At 40.7% G+C, this 21,714-nt stretch overlaps 3 protein-coding genes and 1 pseudogene across 7 annotated transcripts in view; 1 reads left to right on the forward strand and 3 right to left on the reverse strand.

The window, feature by feature from the left end:
• Window positions 1-21,714, reverse strand: part of LOC148906323 (uncharacterized) — a 50,022-nt gene that overhangs the window by 22,280 nt on the left and 6,028 nt on the right. For 2 of the 4 annotated variants that reach the window (XM_089037447.1, XM_089037445.1), the window contains 2 exons: window positions 9,066-9,086; window positions 8,668-8,748 (listed from right to left, as the gene is read on the reverse strand). In XM_089037447.1, the coding sequence (XP_088893573.1) occupies window positions 8,668-8,748; window positions 9,066-9,086 (102 nt within the window). The remainder of the gene's footprint in view (window positions 1-8,667; window positions 8,749-9,065; window positions 9,087-21,714) is intronic. The other 2 variants (XM_089037448.1, XM_089037446.1) reach the window with 1 other exon arrangement.
• On the reverse strand, window positions 10,111-10,968 carry LOC148906325 (uncharacterized; annotated as a pseudogene).
• Window positions 11,026-13,244, reverse strand: LOC148906326 (uncharacterized). Its single transcript, XM_089038273.1, has 2 exons — window positions 13,190-13,244; window positions 11,026-12,787 (listed from the first exon to the last, which is right to left on the reverse strand). Exons 1-2 carry the CDS (start codon window positions 13,238-13,240, stop codon window positions 11,042-11,044), a joined length of 1,797 nt encoding a protein of 598 aa, XP_088894399.1. The 5' UTR covers window positions 13,241-13,244; the 3' UTR covers window positions 11,026-11,041.
• The window catches only part of LOC148906327 (uncharacterized), a 4,447-nt gene continuing 422 nt past the window's right edge, over window positions 17,690-21,714 (forward strand). The window contains exons 1-5 of one of the 2 annotated variants that reach the window (XM_089037450.1): window positions 17,690-18,124; window positions 19,049-19,933; window positions 20,026-20,123; window positions 20,505-20,614; window positions 20,706-21,714. The exon at window positions 20,706-21,714 is cut by the window's right edge and continues 422 nt beyond it. In XM_089037450.1, coding sequence (XP_088893576.1) covers window positions 19,908-19,933; window positions 20,026-20,123; window positions 20,505-20,614; window positions 20,706-21,062 — 591 coding nt within the window. In that variant the 5' untranslated portion in view covers window positions 17,690-18,124; window positions 19,049-19,907 and the 3' untranslated portion in view covers window positions 21,063-21,714. Of the gene's footprint in view, window positions 18,125-19,048; window positions 20,124-20,504; window positions 20,615-20,705 lie in introns of both variants that reach the window. The other variant, XM_089037449.1, reaches the window with a different exon arrangement.

Consider the following 21,714-nt stretch of genomic DNA (forward strand, 5'->3'; position numbering starts at 1 on the left):
GAAATTGACCAGCGCTTTGCGGAGTTTGACTGCGTCGAAGGCGTAAGGTGGGAGGATAGAGAATATTGGGAGGCAACTTGTGAGCGCTGCGGCTGTCAAAGAAGTGACCAACATGTTTGGCAGTGTCTCTATGACGGCCAAGGCGGTTTCAAGGAGTACTTAGATCGCTTCGAAGCTTGGCATGCCGGCAATGAGGCGGCAAGGAAAGCCCGCAATGATTAGTAGGCGGCTTAAGATAGTAAAGTAGGGTTTGCGCAAAGAGTCTCAAATCCCATTCTTATTTTTATTTATTATTATTAAGAATATTTAATAATAATAAATAACAATAAAGACCCCTTTAAAGGGGCCTTGCAGAGTCCCCTAAGTATATGGTAGCCTACTTCATGGCATTCTTTGGAGGATTCCTAATCGCCCTTTCAATATATGGACTGTATTACGTGTGAACCACCAGCCGATTGCATTACGACGACCTCAAAACCGCGTAAAAAATACACCTGCCTTCATTGCGACAGGGTATTCTCCGAAGGATCCTTTGTGGGGCATTGGTGCTCCGCGGATCCTAAAGCGCAGCGGACTTTAGCAGACGCGCTTAACTACAAAGAGGAGATGGAGTGACTATTATTTCAATGTCAAACTTCCATCGGCCATTTACCTTACCATAGCTGCGTAAGTGGGTGAATTCCTCGCCCTGAATTACGTACCGCACGCAATCCGGCGCCCAAAGGGAATATTCCTTGCCTTCTAAGTCTTTGAGGACTAACCGTAAACGGTCGATGTCTTCGAAGACGACGTAATTTTTTATTTCGTATGCTTTACCGTGGACAAGATCACGCCAGTGAGTCAAGCTGAGCTTCATTATACCTATGGAATATTTTTAGGTGCGTTTTCAAAGTGTCGTAGGATTTGAACCGCTTTACACAGCCCTTACAGGGAATACGAATGCCGTCCGCATAATCCATGAGGGCACGACAGATGACGTCGTAATCGTTGCTAACCATAGTTAGGTAACCATTTACATCAAGCTGCGCAATTTTTTTGGATTGCTTCGCGGATAAGACGCCGTTTCCTTTTGGGGTTTTCAACTCAATACACAACCCGCGGTATTTCTTGTGGGCGTTAAGGATTAAAAGGTCTGGCTGGCCGGCTTGGTAGCCTTTTCGCCAGCAGGTTATTCGCTTGCTGTCAGAATCCTGCAGCTCGCCAAGGCCTGGTGCTATGATGAATTCAGGGTAAAACCTACGTATGTAGTCGACTACCTTCGCGTGTAGGTCGGCTTCATTTTCGATCTTAAATACTAACTTGTTTGGGCCGTCGAAGCGCTTGTTCATCGCATATTTACCCGTCTTTCTCAACGCGGGTAGGACTTCTTCGAGGACCCAATCTTGGAATTCTTCTGCCTTTGCCATCTTCGAGGAGAATATCAACTGATACAACCCGGATTCGTTCACATACAGGGAATGTGGGTGTGAATTGGAAGGGAGGTGATTCACCTCCATTCTAAGTTCGCTAAGCCTTACCTTGTATTTATCGCGAACGTGCACCTTAATTGCATCTTTTGGGCGTTCGTAGCCCAACGCAGCCACTACTTCCTTTGCTTTGAAGTACAATTTATCGCCTTGCACGACTTGCAGTTTCGTACCGTTGCTTTCAAATACGCGAAGCATTGTATACTTAAGAAATATTTTAACATTGACGACTTCATTCCTCAGCCGTCCTAGTAGGCAACGCTTTTCAATTGGTTCATTTCTACGCTCAGTTGCGCGTCAGACACGACGAAGACGTAGCAGTTTATTTTATCACCGTCGCCCGCGGAGGCATTCTTGGTGCGTTTGATCTCCAATGTTATGCCATCCTGCGTATTTACTAGACGGAGGCCTTGACCATGTAGGTCTTCGTCGTTAATGGTGCGCATGTCAATCCACAGCGCATATTTATCCTTAAAGAATTCCTCGGGGCTAATTTGGTCGCCAAACTTGCGCGCGGCCTCTCTGTAAATGTCTGCGGGCTTTATTCCCTGGGAGTAAACCTTGTTTGGAACGCCGTTAATATTCACGCCGACGTTAGTAATGTTAGGGTTGTGAAAGGCTTCGGAGTCGCGCTTACCAGCCTCGTAGGGTTTGGCAAACACCAACATCAACCCCGTGAGACTTCTTCGGGGGAGGTTAATGCTTTGGTTGATAACCTCATCCGTCTTATCCAGGAAGCTGAACGTCTTATACATCACTACGTGGTCGTAAAGGAATGCCTTGCCGGAGCTGTATTCCATGCCAGCGCTACGGGCCAGCTCTTCGCTGTACACGGTCTCGTACTGTAATTCTAAGTTGGTAATAGAGTATGGGGTTGTTGTGGTAAGTGCAGTGCTTAGCCCACCAATAATGTTATTAGCATCTGCTAAAGTTACTTCAAACTGCAGTTCGGATAACTGTCTTGGGTAATACACACCGTGATTCGTAATCACTTCAAAGTCCAGTGGTATGACATACTTACTACCATAGGCGGTCTTTATTCGCTTTGCGTCTGCCACTGCGGTTTCTCCGCTGCCGTCAGTAGGTTGCGTTTTCGTAGGTGTGCGAACCTTACGTAGAATGACACTACCAATTCCTTGTTCTATCCTTTGCGCGCGGTCAAAGGCCGTCAACCATAAGTCTTTGTACGTGGTATACAGATCGTACCTATTTAAGTCCAGCAAGGATTCCCCGGCGAACTTTACGCGCATCTTAGAAACAATGTTGCGACCCACGTTGTTAACGATAATCCTTTCATCTGTGGGGCTTGACTGTACCGCTAGGTCAAACCTCAAAGCCAGGGTGCCAGGAACCAATACTAGGTTATCCGTTAGGCGGGGAACGCCCACATACAGCGTTTCTCCAGGCTTTGCGCTGGATGGCGTGAATGTGACCCGATGAAAGGTGCGTTCTGCTTTCAGCCCGCCAACCTGCTTAGGTAATACGTTGGGATTTAACTTTGAGCTTATCATATATAATGGAAGTAGAAGGAACGGATTTTGACCCCCTTGCCGAAGAAGGCCAAGTCGATATTAACGATGAAGAATTTGATGAATGGACTAAAAACGCGGGGGCAAAGCCTTTGCTTTACGACATGGCCTTGATAAGCAAGTATGGCAATAGGTGGAAAAGCTTCAAGGCAGCCTTGAATCGCATGTGGCAATCAAGGAACCGCGGCAGCCCCGTCCCCGAGTACTTGGAACTTCAAAACACAGACGAAGCAGCCGCGCGGGAAACCGTAGAGTGGGCAATGCAAGAGCTAACGCAGCGCTACGACAACTTTGATGCTGACGACGTAAAGCTTACGGAAAAGGGAAACAAAGTCCTCATAAGCGTCCAAGACTTAAGATTTCCCGACAAAGACCGCTGGACAAAACCGCAACCCCTCTTTGATGAGGAGGGCAACGTTAGGGGCGACGTCTCAAGATTAAAAGGCTTTCAGCAGGCTACTAGGAGCATGTTAGAAAGGTTGCAAACCCTGAATGAAAAGGTTGCGCTAGAAAAGCGCGCCGAGGAGCTGCAAAGGGAGTTAGAAAAAAGAGACGCAGAGTACGCAAAGCAAGGTCGACTACTCGCTGATGCTGAAAAGAAGTCCGCCCATCAAGATGAAAGAATGAAAGAAATGAGAAACCAGTTGGATAAAACCCTGCGCGAAAGAGATAAAGCACAAAGGGACTTAGAAGAAGCTCAAAGCTCTGGCACCTCAACGGAAGCGCTGCGGGAAACGCTGGAAGAAAGGGAGGAAGAATACATGAAGCAAAACCAGCGGCTTGCCGACGCACACAAAAGGGAGGTCGAATTCAAAGATCAAGAAATAAGGGAGTTGGTAGACCAAAGAACCAAAATTCGTCGCGAAAGAAACCAAACCCAAAGGGCTCTTAACCTTGCCCTGCAGGAGTTGGACTTAACAAGAGACGACGCTAAGGACCTACAAACCACCATAGCCGGCTCTTTAGTGGAACGGCGACGGTTAATGGCTGAAATCAATACTAAGGAGGAACAAATCCGGCAAAGAGATCAGGCCATCGAAGACCTGGAGGAGCAAATAGAGCGGCAGCAAGAAGTAATTGCGGGCCAAACTCGTACCGAAGAAGAAAGGGAGGCTGCCCAAAGGGAATCAGAAACCCTTCAGGAGAGAGTTGCGGAATTGCGAGCGCAAAAGGAAAACCTGGAAAAAGAGCTGGGGCTTACCACCAAGGAAAAGGTAAAAAGAGCTCTGGTGAAGTATGGTATTCCGCTGGCATTTGCGGTCGCTATTTCGAGCGTAGTAGGAGTCATCCTATCCACGCTTAAGGCTACGGGCGCGGGCGTAAAGAAATTAGGCAGTGGGCTGACGGACTTGGGAAAAAAGATGGCAGCCGGTCTTCCTGGGCTGCTGGGTTCGGTTGTTTCCTTGGCACTTAGGGCCGGCGGAGAACTGCTAAAGTTTGTGGGCAACAACATTTGGATATTAGTCGTAGCTATTGGAGTGGTACTCCTGAAGAAGATGAAGGGTTAATCTTATCCTCGTGTATTACTGGTGGCTTATCGTCGTCGGGCGCCCGAGGTGTTCTCGACTGGGGATAAGTAAAGATAGTATTCGCGCCGCCTTGATAATGCGGAACTAGCGGCAGCACGCTCATGGTGCTAATGGGCTTATGATTCCAAGTAGCATCCGTCGAAGGGTTAACAGTCGGGGCGGCATTTATTCGTATGCGGCCGTTACCATCGCTGGGGCGAACTTGAAGCTTTGCATATTGACAATTAGCTATCATATGGAAAGTTACCGGCGTTATGTCTTCCGCTTGCGGAGGAACGGGCTCCGACGAAAAATGAACTGGATGTCTGGTATTACTTTTTACCCAGTATGGCGGTAATGGGTGGTTATTCTCATCAACGATCCTAAAACCGGCATTGCATGAGTACCCCGCCGAAATACAAATAGTGCACATGATCAATCCCAGGCCTCCAACCTCCACCCACAATCCGGCGTCTTGCCACTTGTCGCCCACGTACTCCTTTTCCTCCAGGTAATGGAGAAACCAATCTTCCTTCGCGTGTGGATTCATATATTTAAAGGCTAAGCACCGTAAGAGTGCTAATGGTAGCGTGATTATAAGGTCGATCTCTTTGGTCATGTATGCTATTTATCGTTACTACGCCCGTGTCGTCTACTCTCATTTGCAGCTTTACCTTCCCGTGGCAATCAGCAACCATGTGGAAAGTCCAAACCGAGATGTTTTCGGCGCTGCCGGGGTTGGGACTCTACGGAGAAATGCGCAGGCTCCCTGTTGTTTGTCTTATTTCTCATAGGTTGTAGTATGCCATTGTCATCCAGGAACCTGAAGCCCACGTTGGCGTGACTGCTCGTGCCAATGCAAATACTACAAAGGATTAACTTCTTTCCTGAGTAATTCAAATTCACGGACATGCCCGTGACATCAACCCAAGATGCCTGGTTGTATTTTTTCTCGCCTGTGTAAGTCGTATAAACACAATCTACTCCAGCTACGTAGGGGTTGTTCATCGCCATATATAATAGCTCAGACCAACACCCGCGGTGGCTAAGCCGGCTTTTAGTAAGTTATGGTCGTATTCCTCGGGTATCGTAGGCATAACATGGGCCTTCTTTGATGGTTTCTTAACTACGGGTAGCTTCGCTTCGTGTGACTTTTTTGGCTTCTCTACGAAGTGAGGAATGTTCCTAAGAGTGTCAGAGTTCACGTCATTCACCCCAAACTTCATATCCTTAGTAGCTCGCTGCAGCTTGTTGTTATAACCCACAACGGAATGGGCGTTGATGACCAAATTACTCGGCATTAACCAACAACCAGGCGACAAAGCGTAATCCAGTCGCACTTTAGACTGCTGCACCGCTAATTGATATCTCTGCACCGACTTGGATATGTCGTTCTCTATTATTGCTGACTCAAATAAAGTTAGGAATTCTTCTTGCGTTTCCCGCGAAGCACCTTGGGATCCAACGATGGGGCTGCGGGTATTTACCTGCGCTCCTAAGATGCAGTACACAAATGCTTCAATGCTGCGGTTAATCCTGGCTAGGTTCCTTAACCCTTTTCCTTTCATCAACACGAATGGATCCCAAGTGCCGAGGTAGTTCGATTGGATTCTGGTAATTAATGAATTATTGCTCTTATCACCACCCATATCACCGAACTCTAACTCATTACTTGGGTATTCCTGATGCCCATAATCGGCCGGCTTCTCACCGTTGGCACCCCAAACGTAAACGATGCCAAGGCCATGCGTCTTACCCTCTTTGTAACGAAAGTCTCTTTGCTGTGGTTTGAACTCATTAATTAACATTTCTAGGGCTGCGGCGTTATATCGATTATTCATTGGATTAAATGCCTTATCTCCCGGTAAAGGTACGTTAAGCTCCTTCAACAACCTCCTTACCGTAAAGGCAACGTGAAACCGCATGATCGGAACGTGAAACATATCCGCGGCAACGCCACAACCTTTAGTGGCGGCCCAGACAGCAAAGTTTAACTGCTGCGGCCAATATCGCATATTGGGTCCTGCTAACCATTCCCTGGCCTCTTTACCCGACGTATGCTTTAACATCGTATCCCCATAGATATTCCTTACTACTACATCAAATGATTGCCTACCCACTGAAATCTTCAGGAACGTTACCATCGTTTCAAAGTCGTTTACACCACCTTCAGCATCGTAAAATGGGTAATCTTCCGTGGTTAACAATAAGTTTCTAGGAAAATTGGGCGCTTTATGCACGGGTGCCTCCTTCGTTATTGGCAAATGCTGTGCCTTTTTCCTCTCCTCATGCGGCTCCAAGTCCGTATTGCTGTACATTCTTTCGCCGTTATAGTAAATCCCATCGGGTCTTCTTTCGAACTTACTAGGGTCTGCATGCGGAAACATCTTCCTAAAGGCTCTCCAGTTGGCATAATCCCGGTTGTCGTGATGTGGCTGCTCCTCAATATCATCCCCAAAAGCGTCGTACATTAGTATATATAATGGATGTTATACCTTCAGCACCTCAGTTGTACCCAGATGTTCCCAATTATCACGCTACCACTAAGGATACAGGTCCTAACGAATTAAACGCTGAAAACTTTAGGCTCAACAAAGCAAACTTAATCCTGGCTTACTTGGAAGGGCAAGCGAAACACTACGAAGAGGTTAGAAAAAAGTACGCCAGAGCCCGAAGCATACTACATAAAATCGCGATAACTTCCGGCTCCATGTCCGTGGCGTTAACAGGCACTGGCGTTGCTACTTCGCTTACCGGACCTGGAATAGTCGTTGGCGTTCCTTTGGCCAGCGTTGGAGCCGTCTGCGGCATCGTTTCCGCTGTTACGACAGGCATTATGAAGCAATTGTCCGGTAAGATATCCAAGCACGACACACACATAGCCCTAGCAAGAGCAAAGGCTAACACCATCGCCGACTTAGTCTCCCAAGCTCTGCGGGACCACCGCATAGACGACACGGAGTTTTCTTTGATCCTCGCGGAGGAAAAGAAATACGGCGAATTAAAGTCGGGCAATAAAAAAACCATCGTGAAAGATCTTTCCGAGGAATCTCGCAAACAGATCTATCAGAAGGCAAAAGAGGAGCTCCAAAGAAAACTCGCTCAGTAGACATCTGCTTTGAAAAGAACGTAGGTGGATTTCGACTGCACATTTCATCTTCTCGGAATCCATTCTAATAGGGGGTGGTTGGGGTCTATTTTGTAAAATATTTCGTAAATTACGTCGGGGTAATAAGGAATATCCTTATCCAGCCGACAGAATAACCACTCGGCCCTTTGCATATCTGGGACATGAGGAATACGCCTACCGGTAATTTCAGACAAAAGATAGGGAATAGCTTTGTAATATTTCCCTAGCTTTAATTTTTTCAATGTCTTTCGTAGACTTTGTGGGGTTGGCTCTTCTAAGTGGTCTATGATTTTCTGCCTTACTTCATCGTCTAAATATACCGGATGTAAACCTTGGATATGACTCATCCAGTCTCGGAAGTATCTTATTCTCTTATATGGGGTCTTCGTACGACCTCCATTGGCGTAATACTGCTCTCTGGTAGCATTTGGTACGGCATTACGAATATTCTTACCACACTCGTAACACTGTGCTGACGTGTCATCTTCTATTTGCATTTTCTTACCACAACACCAAAAGGGTTCTGGCTTAGGTACGATAACTTTAGGTCTTAGACAAATTATGCAAAAGTCATTGGCGAACTTCTTACATTCGTGCATCGTATATTTATGAGATATTTTTAACCTCCGTTTGAGTTACAGCAGCAGTAAGGACACACCGCGGGAAATCCCGTAAATCTGCTGTACCCGTCTTCGTAAATCCGCGAGTTAAACCCGTATATCTTTGGCATCGATCGCGGATCCCCCTTACTGCTGCTACTAGTGTGGACGCGAAACATTTTATTAGTTTTCATGTGTGGACGGAAAACTTTTTTTTCGGTTTCGGTGTGAAAGTTGCGGATTCAAATTTATTTGGTATAGTGTGGGCGGGGCCTAAGACACATATATGAATGCCAAATTACTGGTTCAGTAACCCAATGATCCGCGTCAAAACCCTGTATTTTGGTAGAAATAACTCATGCGCAATTTCAGTAAAGCCAAGAAATTTGCTTTTCAAAAAATATTTGAAAAAAAAACAACAACAACGGGGTGTACCTGTAATGCATGGGAATCAAAAAGGATCCTCAATTGATCGTCAAGAATATCAGCAATACCAAATAAACCTTCCAGCTTTTTCTGCAATAAAAATTGGAAACTGTTACAATATGAAGGTGACATAAAGGGACAAGGGGCTCTTCAAATTCATCTGACTCAGTTCAATGTTAACATGAAAAATTGCTCACGAGAAATGACTTGGCAAACAAGAATTAATAGTGAATATATATAAGAGGATTTTCATGGCGGCTGTCGTATAGTACAGGAACAATATTCAAATTTCTTTCACCAAGAGAGATTGTATTTTTATTGCTTTGGTCTAAAACACGGTTGTTGTGAAACTCCTCTGCTGTAATCGTGAATAAATAGTTGTCTGCTTCATTCACGTCATTATTTACCTCATCTTCGTTATCACTGCTTGCTTCACAGTGCGAAATTACAGATTTCCGAAATCGGAAATATTGTCGGAAATTTGATAGTTTGGAATTTCCGTCAAATTTACGGGTACGGAAATCCACTTTTCTGAAAGCCAGTCCTCCTTCACATTTCCGTTAAGCGTTTAAGGGAAACAACGCCGTATACACATTGCTACATGTTTCCGTTCCATTTAAGGCACACGGAAATTGAATATAATTGTGAACACTTAGAAAAAATGTAACAGTTAAATGTAAATATAAAATATGCATGGATCGATATCGTGCAAGAAAATGCAGAAGGTCTACGAAGGATCTATGTAAGGTCTAATCAGCTAAAGTGAAAATCATAAAATATTTTGAATAACTGAATCATACTAGGCAGAAACTAAAACGGCTTGCCAAAAAGCCATGCAGAAATAGCCAGTATTTGGTGAACAGCAGCGCTGTTTCGTCCTATTTGAGTTTGTCTTTTTAACTTCGTTTATGCGAACTACAACTTAAAACACATTATTTTGTGTCATTGCCATTTAATTAAGTTTTTCTTTATATTAGATTTCGAGGAAAGGGTTATATTTTTGCAAGAGAAATTACAAATTTTGACAGATATAATTTGCAGCTATTTCAAAAATATGTTCAGTGGTGTAGGATTTGAAGTTCGGTGCAATATTTATCAAATGCTAGGTCTTCACCTTTATTCGAAAAAGAAGAACAAATGAAGTGATAGTATATACCATAAAAAAGCATCAGAGGTTCTATTTCTTTAATTTTGATTTGATTTACTGAACATTGAAAAATAATTTCCAACTAAATTAGTTCCCGAAAAAGCGAAGCAAGCGGCTTATAACAATCCGCTCTTGCACCTTTGGATTAACGTAAATCAAGTATGTTTAAAATTAAACAAAGTGTTCTGAGGCATGGATCAGTTTGTGAAAGAAAGAAAGAAAGAAAGAAAGAAAGGAAGAAAGAAAGACTGAATAATAAATTAATGAATAAAACATTCATTTTGTATTTTTTTGAATAATTTTCATTACTGAAACATGTGTCTAATCAGGGGTGAGACAACGATTACATGTTGGTTTTCGCTTCTGTGTTCTCCGTAGTCAAACCTTGAGCTTATTCTCTGAACTGGAATGAATGTTGCTGGCCCTGGTTCCTCAAAATGTTTTGCTTCCCAAACACTTAATGGATTGCGATATGATGTGATATGATTATTCTTTTGGTACCATTGAACGGCTGCAAGAATATGAGTTAATTAATCTCCATTGATCACAATAGTATGGCACAAATAAAACAAAACAAAGCCGGGTCTGCCAGTAGATGTTGCCTCAATTATTCCACCATTACCTGCCCATGAGGCCATGATCTTTCCTGAAGAATCAAGACGTGTGTTAAATCTTGAACCTAGTCTTTCGTCGAATACTGTAACTGACTTATACTTTCTAAAGGCTCGGTTCACTCGCTGACGGTCAAAATTCACTGTTGGATAAAGTTTCCTATACATTTCTTTTAGGTTGAATAAGTCGTCGTTGTCAAACGAAGAGATCACGAAGCTATTTGGCAATGCTACGTCACTAAAATCTGTCCACACATCTGTAAGGCTTTCTATTGATCCTCGTATTGCGATTTTAAATTTAGAAAGTCTATCTTGATTAATTTCCTCCTGAATATTATCCACTTTAGCATCCCTCAGAAGAGCTTTGCAAAATGGAAAGAAAACTTCGCTGTACTCTTTCGGCAATGTATACTGCAAGTCTGCAGCGCTGCTCATGCAAATAAACTTCCTCATTAATTGTGATTCAATGAACCTGTTATTGGTGTGAAAGTTGCCTAACAATCCGTTATAACGCTCAAAGCTGAAACACCAAAAACCAAACACACTTCCATAGTTTTCAACACATTTCTTTAAATGCATTTGTAGATGAATATTCGGAGTAACGGCTTCTCTTCCATAAAGATTTTCAAATTTTATTGCAAAGTCTAGTAGTATCAGCTAAAAAGATATCAGTTTTCGAAATAGAGGTCTTGCACAGTAGCCGGCAGGCGATTACAAAAGTTTGTAAACAGTTCAAATGTTCTTCTGGGAGAATTCCTTCGAGACAATACAAAGAATAATAAAGAATCCAGTTTTGCCACTGAGAAGCTGTAAAACCACCATAGTTTGTTGTAATTTTATGTGGTAATCTACCAAGATCAGAAGTGGAATTAATGTTTTGTATACGTCGCTCGATTTCAATAATATTCTCTCTTGAAAAAAGCTCGTTATTGCTCCAGAGTTTAAAAAGGTGCTTAGCAGTACCCAGAAATAAATTGTGCATCGGATCAATCACACACATTGTGATACTACCGTAATACGGAAGTCGTAACAATTCGGTGTATCTTGTTCCAAGTTCTTTTTCCATTCGTTTCTGTGCAGTCTTATTTTTACATCTAGTGGTTTTAAGAGCATCTCGTCTATGCTGCTCATCTGTTCTTTTTGGCCAGTTGTCCCGATCTGTAAACCCGCTGTAATCCTTCTTTTCTCCAAAACCCCCAGGAAAGGTTTTTAGGCAATGACTACATCCTTTGTGTGCAGCGTGTGATAGAAATCCGCATAATTTTCTAGCAGCAGGAATATCAGATGCACAACAGAGAAGAGCAACTCTTATCTTTATTCCACCTTCTGGTGCACCATGGGCATTGACTTTTACACCTTTCCATAAAGCTAATAACTCGTCCACCATAGGTTTCAAAAAATGCATAAGCGTTGCTGGTTCCTTATTTAATGCAGGTATTATTCCTACCAATATTATGTTCTCTTTCTTAAAACGTTCAGCTCTTGGTAAGTTAATCAAAGCCAAATACAGAACTCCTATAGAATAATCACTGCGTCTCTTAAATGGCTGAAACCAGTCACAGTTCAGCATTAAACCATAAGAGTGTTTAAGGTTTAAAAAGTCTCGTCCTTTATACTTTAGGAATGTTTTCCAAACGTCTCCATCCATAACGTCTGCATATGTATCTTCATTAACATTTCGTTCACGCCATTCCTCACATTTTTCCTTCAATCCTGGTCTTTTCAATATCGTCTCTAACGAATCTATAACACTCCTAAAGCAATAAGTATATATTGGGTAAAATTTGACTGAACCATTATTCAGGAAAACTTTTTTAACTAGCTGGCCTCCGCAGGCTTTTCGTCTTGAAGAGTGTGGAAAAAGTACATTGTCGCAAAGTTTTGCTTGGTATTTACCATTTACCTTCTTGACACAGTCCTGCTCTTTAAATAACTTTGTGCACTTTCCACAAACCACAAATTTTTGAAAGTTGTCCCTGTCTATACCTAGATATCGTCTCAGAGAATACATTGTTACAGGTATAAGTCCAGCCAAGGAAATCAATAGGTCAGATCCTGCATTTGCTGGTAATCCTTCGCCTACTTTGGAAAGTAGTGCACTTAGGTACTTCAAAAGACCTTCGATACCTCTGTCACTGATAAGATTGTAGTATTGCCAAAGAAAAATAAAATATAGGAGCCACGTTAGAAATGTGCGTGATTTTTGCCTATCGTTGATACTAAACTGCTCCTCCGTGACGTGATTTACAGTGCCATCGGAATTTTCTTCATCAATGATATCGCGCAAATCTTCTTCACTTAATTCATCCCAATGTTCAGGCGTTTCATCAGCATTCGAGTCTGAATCATGTTTGTCCTCATCACTCTCGTCCTAAAAGTAGGTAAAACAAACGTTTTTTCTATTATTATCAGCCCGTTTAGTTTAGTTTCATGAATGTTGAATAAGCCAAAATTATCGAATGTTAATCTCAGAACTGGATGTAGAAAGTCATCACTGAGGCAAAAATGAACTGACGTTTTCAATGAAGCCTTCGAAAATTGTCTAATGACTGAAAGCTTGTATATGACACAAATCAAGATTTTCGTCCGATTTTCGGAACAAGAGTTTTTACTAATTTGTGTACATTCACTTAAAAATAACCGTTTCGCAAGTAACAGAGCGAAACTTCCATTTTGCAAATTGTTTCCGTTTTGATTATGTTATTTTTAATTCACTTTGTAAATAATTTGCTAAATAGCAACATGGGCGAAGGTGTTTCATTGTATAACAAACCTCTTCTTCGCTTGAAGAGTCGTCCGATGCCGCGACTGATCCTGATGTCATATATTGATCTAATGATTAAAATAATCTGGTTTAGTATTCAAAAATAATTGATACATGAATAATCAATGATTGGATTCTTTTCCAAATCCATATAACAAAAGTTTATCTATCAGTACCTGAATCTGTACGGATGTTGTGTGGTCTTAAAATTGGCCGTTCTTAGGCATGTACGCACGTAATGCATGATTTATTTAAATCCGCTTAAAATGAAGATATTACTAATATAATATATAATAGAATAGAATAGAATATATAATATGATAGGATAGGATAGGATAGGATAGGATAGGATAGGATAGGATAGGATAGGATAGGATAGGATAGGATAGGATAGGATAGGATAGGATAGGATAGGATAGGATAGGATAGGATAGGATAGGATAGGATAGGATAGGATAGGATAGGATAGGATAGGATAGGATAGGATAGGATAGGATAGGATAGGATAGGATAGGATAGGATAGGATAGGATAGGATAGGATAGGATAGGATAGGATAGGATAGGATAGGATAGGATAGGATAGGATAGGATAGGATAGGATAGGATAGGATAGGATAGGATAGGATAGGATAGGATAGGATAGGATAGGATAGGATAGGATAGGATAGGATAGGATAGGATAGGATAGGATAGGATAGGATAGGATAGGATAGGATAGGATAGGATAGGATAGGATAGGATAGGATAGGATAGGATAGGATAGGATAGGATAGGATAGGATAGGATAGGATAGGATAGGATAGGATAGGATAGGATAGGATAGGATAGGATAGGATAGGATAGGATAGGATAGGATAGGATAGGATAGGATAGGATAGGATAGGATAGGATAGGATAGGATAGGATAGGATAGGATAGGATAGGATAGGATAGGATAGGATAGGATAGGATAGGATAGGATAGGATAGGATAGGATAGGATAGGATAGGATAGGATAGGATAGGATAGGATAGAATAGAATAGAATAGAATATACTAATATACCTGAAGTTAGTGTCCGGTCGTAATTAGAAGCATTATTTTCTGTTGGGAGTGTACAAGTCTCATCTGAAACAAAAAATAATTGAAAGAAGATTGAGAGAGAAGAATTTAAAGATTTTAAATATATTTATCTTTAAAATGTCCGCATTTTCCCCCCAGAATTTGTTAGTGGTAAAACTTATGAAAAGTCTTCTCAAATTAATTCTACGTACTCCACGGGTAGTCCAACACTGACACTCATGAACTGCTGTTATTGAATTACTTTTTAGTTTGGCATTTTTATACCAGCATTGAACATAACACGATTTCTCAAAGTACACAGAGTCCGTACCCCGCTTTTCAAAAGAAACATCATTCAATCGGAATTCCTTATTACAATCCAAAATCATTCTCCTCTCTTTTCTTCCCCAATACCGGCCTAATGATATACTACTGACAACGATACATTTGATAGATTATAACTCGCTCGGCCAGCTCCGCGCAAATCGATCTCGCAATCTTTCAAAATCATTACCTTCACTTGAGCTACCAGGCAAATCTTCAATAACTCCACTAGTGACTGCTTGCTTTTGTAAATTCCACATATTCTTACTGGCATCGTAAAAACGCCTTTTGTGTTCATAATACTGACTCTTACCGAGCCGTTGTCCACAATGAGGACATTCAAAGCCTTCGCTGTTTTTAGATGCCCCAGAAGATCCCTCATTATCTACTGCTGACTCTTCAACGTCCGTCGTCCAAATGTTTTTCGCATAGTCGTAGAATCTTCGCTTATGTTCAAAAAACTGTCTTTTGCTGAGAATTTTTTGACAATGTCCACATTTGCGTCTCTTGGAATCAATTGAATTTTGCACGTGGCCACCTCCAGAGGAAGGGCGTTTTGAAGCTCTACTGGACATCGGTTAAACTAGTGCTCGGTTTATGTGTATACGTAATGGAACTTAAAGCTAGAAGTCAAAAACTCTTAGCGAATCTCAATCAAAAGCTAGTACAGAGCTCGATTTAAAATTTCTCACAACACGCCAAAAATACAATAAAGACTTTTAAATACATGTTCTATTGACCCATAGGTGATGACAGAAATGTCACTGTACACCTTTTGCTGTTCCTTAACCGCAAAGGAATATTCATTGAAGCGAAGAAGCATTGTCATTAGAGCGAACAGGCATAAGGCTGCGTTTTCACTAGAAATGTTAACTTGCGTAAAATTCCTGGAGGTGTTTTAATCCGACTCCCACCTTTCAAGAATAACACTGTGATTGGCCCATTTATTTGGTAGGACAACTTAAACCATCTTGCTAGGTAGTTTAACTTTGCCTTATTTCCGGTGTCGTAATTAAGCTAGTTTAAATTGTCCTAGTGAAAACACAGCCACAATAAGGCGAACGGAGTCTTAATAGTGCGATTGAACGTTCATTAAGAAATTTAGCATTGAATTTGACAATCATGAATATGTTAGCGTGGGTTCATCAACGTTTTTGAACTTTCATTAGCGTTTTGGTGCAGACAATAAACCACAACACATATTCAATACAGTGTTTTGGACATTTATTTACGCAATACAAATAAGTATATTGTGCTTTTACGATTGTAGATTTTCAAAGACAAAAAAGTGAATTTGCTCTCTATTTAAACATCTTGGACGATATGTTTACATGTGGTTGTACCATTGTATGCATTTCTGTGGATCTTCATAGGCACTCAAAAGACGCTAGTCTGACTCATTTGGAATTTGGTTTATTTGTTGAACCATTGCAATATCCAAAAAAGAGGGATTAAAAAACTCAAAACTGACTGATATTTATACCTAAGGGCGCTTTGTTTGTACGAAATAATATTCACGGCTTGTAAAAAATATAAAATGAAAGGACAGTTAAAATCCTAAAATTCCTAGTGGAAAATATACTTATATTGTATTGCGTAAATAAATGTCCAAAACATTGTATTAAATGTGTGTTGTGGTTTATTGTCTGCACCAAAACGCTAATGAAAGTTTGAAAACGTTAATGAACTTACGCAAACATATTCATGATTGTCAAATTCAATGCTAAATTTCTTAATGAAAGTTCCATCCCACCTCCGTTCGCCTTATTGTATGCCTGTTCGCTCTAATGACAATGCTTCTTCGCTCCAATGAATATTCCTTTGCGGTTAAGGAACAGCAAAAGGTGTAGTATTTTGATATTTGCCAGATAAACACACCCGCGTTTAATTTTTAAAAAAATATATTACTTTTATTTCATATAGCAATGACTGTTTACAATAAAGAAAATAATTTTTTTTGTAGAAAATCTAATATAGTTCATGCAGTAGTTCAAAGTTCTGTGTAAAGAACTGTCTGAATGTTCTGTTTACTTCTCTTGCAATGAATCGAATTTGTTAATAAAACCCTGGATTGATAACCTCTTTACAGCATCATCGGTATAACATTCGTTAGCAATTTTTTCATACACTTTACATGATCTAACCTTACGGCATATACGACTAGCTAACAGTCCAAAACTGTAAGCATCAGTTATAGCAGTTGCTATTGCTGTGCCATCTAACAATTCCGGGGCAATATGAGGATATCTTTGTTTATCTTCCGGATCCCTATCTGTGTTACGGGAACGTGGTTGCATTGAATGTGTGTGAATACTTTTTCCAAAATCTACAACAACTGGGCACCACACATTATTTCTTCGAAACATTAATACGTTACTGCCATGGATATCGCAATGGATAAACCCTTTCGAGTGCATATGAGCTATTGACATTGCTAACGAGTAAATAATTGTAGGCCAACAACTGTCATCTGTTATTAATCTTGTTAGCAAAGCCCCATTCAAAGTTAACACTTTGCCATTCTCTCCACAAAACTCCATGACCAGCAGTATATTTCCATTCTTTTCACAAATTCCATAGAAGTACGGGAAGCCTGGATGATCATCTAAGTTGGAAAGTAACTGCGCTTCTTTCTCAATCAAATAGCAGTACTTTTGTTGCTTTATTGTCTTGACTGCTACTAAATTAGTTCTTTACCTCATCAGTCGAACGATACCAAATCTTCCTTCTCCTAAAATAATATTCTCGTCACATTCTTGTAACAATGTGGGGTTCAATGAGTCTGTCGGACGTGGGCTGATCAGCGAAGATGTTGGCTTTGTGGGGTTTGGCTGAGTAGGATGAGGTTCATTCAAACGGAAGTTTCTCTTCAGCTTTGCCGATGATTGTCCAATTTCTGGTCTAGCTGCCAACAAAACCTTTCCTGCGTAAGTAGAACCCAATAAACGGCTATTGTTCGGATTGAGAACAAAACCTTTGTCGGGTTTGATTTTTTTATCTGTTTGATGTGTAGTACTATTTGCTGTGGATACTACGCTGTCTTCACTCTCTTGTACTGTATCCAGTGCGCTTTGATGTGTACTGATGTTTTCTGAAGATTTCTTTTGTACGACAGCTGTCTACTCCTGTACACGTCGCAACGCCTGCTTTTTCCTTAAATTTTTTCGGCGCAGTGACCGTTTCTCCTTTGAACGCGTGTATTTCTTGACTGGTTTCATGATAACACTAGTAAATCATCTGAGAACGCATAGGGTAATTGGGCATTATTTCAATCCGGAATTGTGTACCACCCTCTAACAACCGATGACGTCAAACGTCGAGAAAAGGCGGGAAATGCAGTTGTTTCAGACCAACGTACGGGTAATATCTTATTCGTGCTTCTAAATATATTTCTCTGTACTAAAACTATCTTTCGTCAAAATGATTGGTCTTGAGGATGAAACAACTGTTGAAGAACTACGGAGAGAGGTGGAATTGCTAAAAGGAGAGATGAAAGCCCTCAAAGAATCGAGAATAGAAGATCAACGATCGCGAAGGCAAACAACAAGCAAGAAGCAAAACATCGACCATGACTGCTCTGTAAGTAAATTAAATTGTTGCAATACTTAGTGGAAGGACTAATTTATTGGTTATCTTGTATGCAGTCTATATTTCTGCGATTGATACATATGCTAAGGAGGAAAGTGAGTTTATTTTAGATTACAATTAAAATGTGCTTACTTGGGTAAATTTCGCGCGCTTTTTAAGATCTATAATTTATGCAGTGCATTAATCAGTAGCCGTTTCAATTGCGCATACATTATGAACATACTAAAGTCAATAGTAATCAATGTTTGACATCAATTCGGGCCTATAAAATCTCGAAAGGCTATAGAAATCATTACAATCAAACAGTACAGTAAAAACCATAGTTCTTATGACTGGCGTACAAACATAATCATGTCAACCTAGAGAATAGAGTATTTATACTTGGGTTTCCTGTGGTCAATTACCTACGGACGACTGTTACACGGTCTTTCATCACTTCAACAAGATTAATGTCATAATTTCTATATCACGTTAATTTTCTTTTGTCTTCGAGAAAATCAGTTTGATATCAAATTTTTGACATCAAAAAGACTGCAAAGTTTAAGATCACACTGATTGTTGTTACTAACTTAACGAAAATATGATTTTTTATGTCGAATATTTGGAATGAAATGAGGTTTTAGTCTCGTCGGATATGCGATGAAAGGAAATTAAAATATATTTCTTTGCCAAGACGCTTACCAAAAACATAATAATAATTTTTGCATCTTTGCAAAGTCACTATCATGGATGTGACATATATTTGACAGTACGAACGCTTTTCTTGAAAATAAAATATTGCATATCACGCTAGAGTGTATACCATCTCGTACATTTTTCAGCGTAAAACTAAGCGAGTTTTGTCCCAAAACAAAAAAAGGTGTTTATTCCTATATTATGTCATTCAATTATTTGTTGTTTTTTTTTATTTTTTAGAAAGCAGTACACAAAGTGTACCGTCAGCTCTTAAAGAATGCTGACTTTAGTGAATGGAGCTTTCAAGAAGGGTATAGTACCGTTTTCAACAAATCATATGAAATAAGTTAGTTCGTCTCATTCGACAGGCCATCCGTCTTTGAGCGGAAAGCTAGTCGGTGCAGTTTAGCCGTCTTTGAATGGCAGAACAGCATTGAGACATTTTAATTGAAGAGCATGTGTATGTAGGCATCAATAGATTGCATAGTTCGTCTCATTCGACAGGCCATCCGTCTTTGAGCGGAAAGCTAGTCGGTGCAGTTCAGCCGTCTTTGAATGGCAGAACAGCATTGAGACATTTTAATTGAAGAGCATGTGTATGTAGTCATCAATAGATTGCATAGTTCGTCTCATTCGACAGGCCATCCGTCTTTGAGCGGAAAGCTAGTCGGTGCAGTTTAGCCGTCTTTGAATGGCAGAACAGCATTGAGACATTTTAATTGAAGAGCATGTGTATGTAGGCATTAATAGATTGCATAGTTCGTCTCATTCGACAGGCCATCCGTCTTTGAGCGGAAAGCTAGTCGGTGCAGTTCAGCCGTCTTTGAATGGCAGAACAGCATTGAGACATTTTAATTGAAGAGCATGTGTATGTAGGCATCAATAGATTGCATAGTTCGTCTCATTCGACAGGCCATCCGTCTTTGAGCGGAAAGCTAGTCGGTGCAGTTTAGCCGTCTTTGAATGGCAGAACAGCATTGAGACATTTTAATTGAAGAGCATGTGTATGTAGGCATCAATAGATTGCATAGTTTGTCTCATTCGACAGGCCATCCGTCATTGAGCGGAAAGCTAGTCGGTGCAGTTCAGCCGTCTTTGAATGGCAGAACAGCATCGACGATTCCGGTAAGTCATCTGTGCATTTTCATTCTTTACGTTGCCTGCATGTTTTGTGCTGAATTCTGTTCTCTTGTCTTTCCGTGTACTTTTCCCCCTAGATTTTTCTCTGATAGCAACAGGGACACCTCGCGAAAACTTAGAAGAGAAGTGAGAGGTCTGTACGGAGATGGTACTTGGAAGAAATCCGCTTTAAAAGGTTAATTTAATGTTTATATTTGTATCGAGTTGTACAATTCTGTTCAAGGTACTTGAAAATATGCAGTGCAAACAAGACGCTATGAATTAAAAAGCACATCTCCTTGCCCTCAGATAAGAAATCCCTATTTTTAACTCCGCGCGAACCTAAATTACTTTTATCATTATGATCTAAAAAATCACAACTTTTGAAAGTGTTTATATCTGCCGAAACATTGTCCATTTCAAACTCCAATAGAATCCTATTCAACTGCAATGCACTGAGGGTCAATGCCAATTTAATTTACAGCATAATGCATTGGATCCAGCGAATTTTTAACAATTATCGATATATATGTGTTTCAATTGTAAATCTTACAGTTGCTGTTCATAATATGTTCAGATTCTATTCACCGGTACTGGAAATCCCTGAGGGACGATCAAACAAGACGGAAAAACCAGACGTTTATGGAGCATAGGAATAACCTACGACAACAACAACGAAAAAAACGGGTAAATGAGTGCCATCAGATGTTTTCCCTTCGTCTTGCCTGAAAACACCGCTGATATTTATTAATACATAGTTCTATACTTCCTTTGACAGAAACTTGAAAGACAAAGAAAAGCTCTTGCTTCCGTTGAGCTGTCTACCGGCGACAGGGAAAAAGCAAAAGAGATAATAGAGGGGCCATTCGCACTTGAGTGCATGTCAAGCGAGGAGAGCTGTGACGATGAGGAAGTGGAAGCTGGCCCAGGTCCCAAGCCTCGAAAGATTCGTAGGCTGTCCTGGGAAAGATCGCGATTGCATAACATCAAAAAAGCGATTGATGATCATATCAAAAAGAATCTAACAGCGGCGCAAAAACGGCTTAGTTCCAGGACCATCATTGCAACTGAGAAATCGAATCGCACAAAGCCTAAGGAAATACCTTCTTGGGCAGCCAGAGAAGGCAATGAATGAAGGCAGATTTGTCTTCTCCTTTACGATTGTATAAGAGCGATATCACATAAGCAATGTTTTACATGCAAATGAGCTGCCCAGTGAAATAGCATGATAATGAAGTGAACCAGATGAGTTTTGTAAGCTAAAACGTTACAACAATTGCCTTGTATTGGAAATATTATTTTTGACAAACTAAAGATCGATAGGACTTGAACTGTTTTCTAATACTGTGAAAATTGTATGATTCACGCATATCTCATTTTTAAACAGTAGTGAATATCGGACTGTTTTCCCACCTATACTATGCATGGTGCAATTTTTATTATTCACGACATCCAAAAAATATTGCTGTGCTTCAAGGACTTAATCAAAATTGAATATAGCAGTGTAAAGCCGTTTTTTGTTCATTATCATTTTTGTTAGAAAAGTTCAACACGTCTCTCGGCCATAAAAGCCACAAGCTCAGTAGTGCAAACAGCATGTGCACACTTCATTAGCATGCTATTTCACAGGGCAGCTCATTTGCATGTAAACATTGCTTATGTGATATCGCTCTATTGTATTGTTTCTATTGTATTAGAGTACATGTACAAACCCTAAAAGCTTGCAAATTTTTTCACTATTTAGTACAAATGGTACAAATTAAAATATGGAAAACAAAATAATTACG

The sequence above is a fragment of the Actinia tenebrosa genome, unplaced genomic scaffold (genome assembly GCF_029948245.1).
Source record: "Actinia tenebrosa isolate PJP-AT-01 unplaced genomic scaffold, QUT_ActTen_1.0 PGA_scaffold5__44_contigs__length_20552954, whole genome shotgun sequence".
In the NCBI taxonomy this organism is placed as follows: domain Eukaryota; kingdom Metazoa; phylum Cnidaria; class Anthozoa; order Actiniaria; family Actiniidae; genus Actinia; species Actinia tenebrosa.

Bases quoted from the DNA above. Each gene is read 5' to 3' on its own strand.
- LOC148906326 (XM_089038273.1), bottom strand. From the start codon at position 13,240: ATGACATCAGGATCAGTCGCGGCATCGGACGACTCTTCAAGCGAAGAA. The intron at 12,788-13,189 runs GTTTGTTATACA...ACCTACTTTTAG, and splicing joins ACTCTTCAAGCGAAGAAGAG to GACGAGAGTGATGAGGACAA.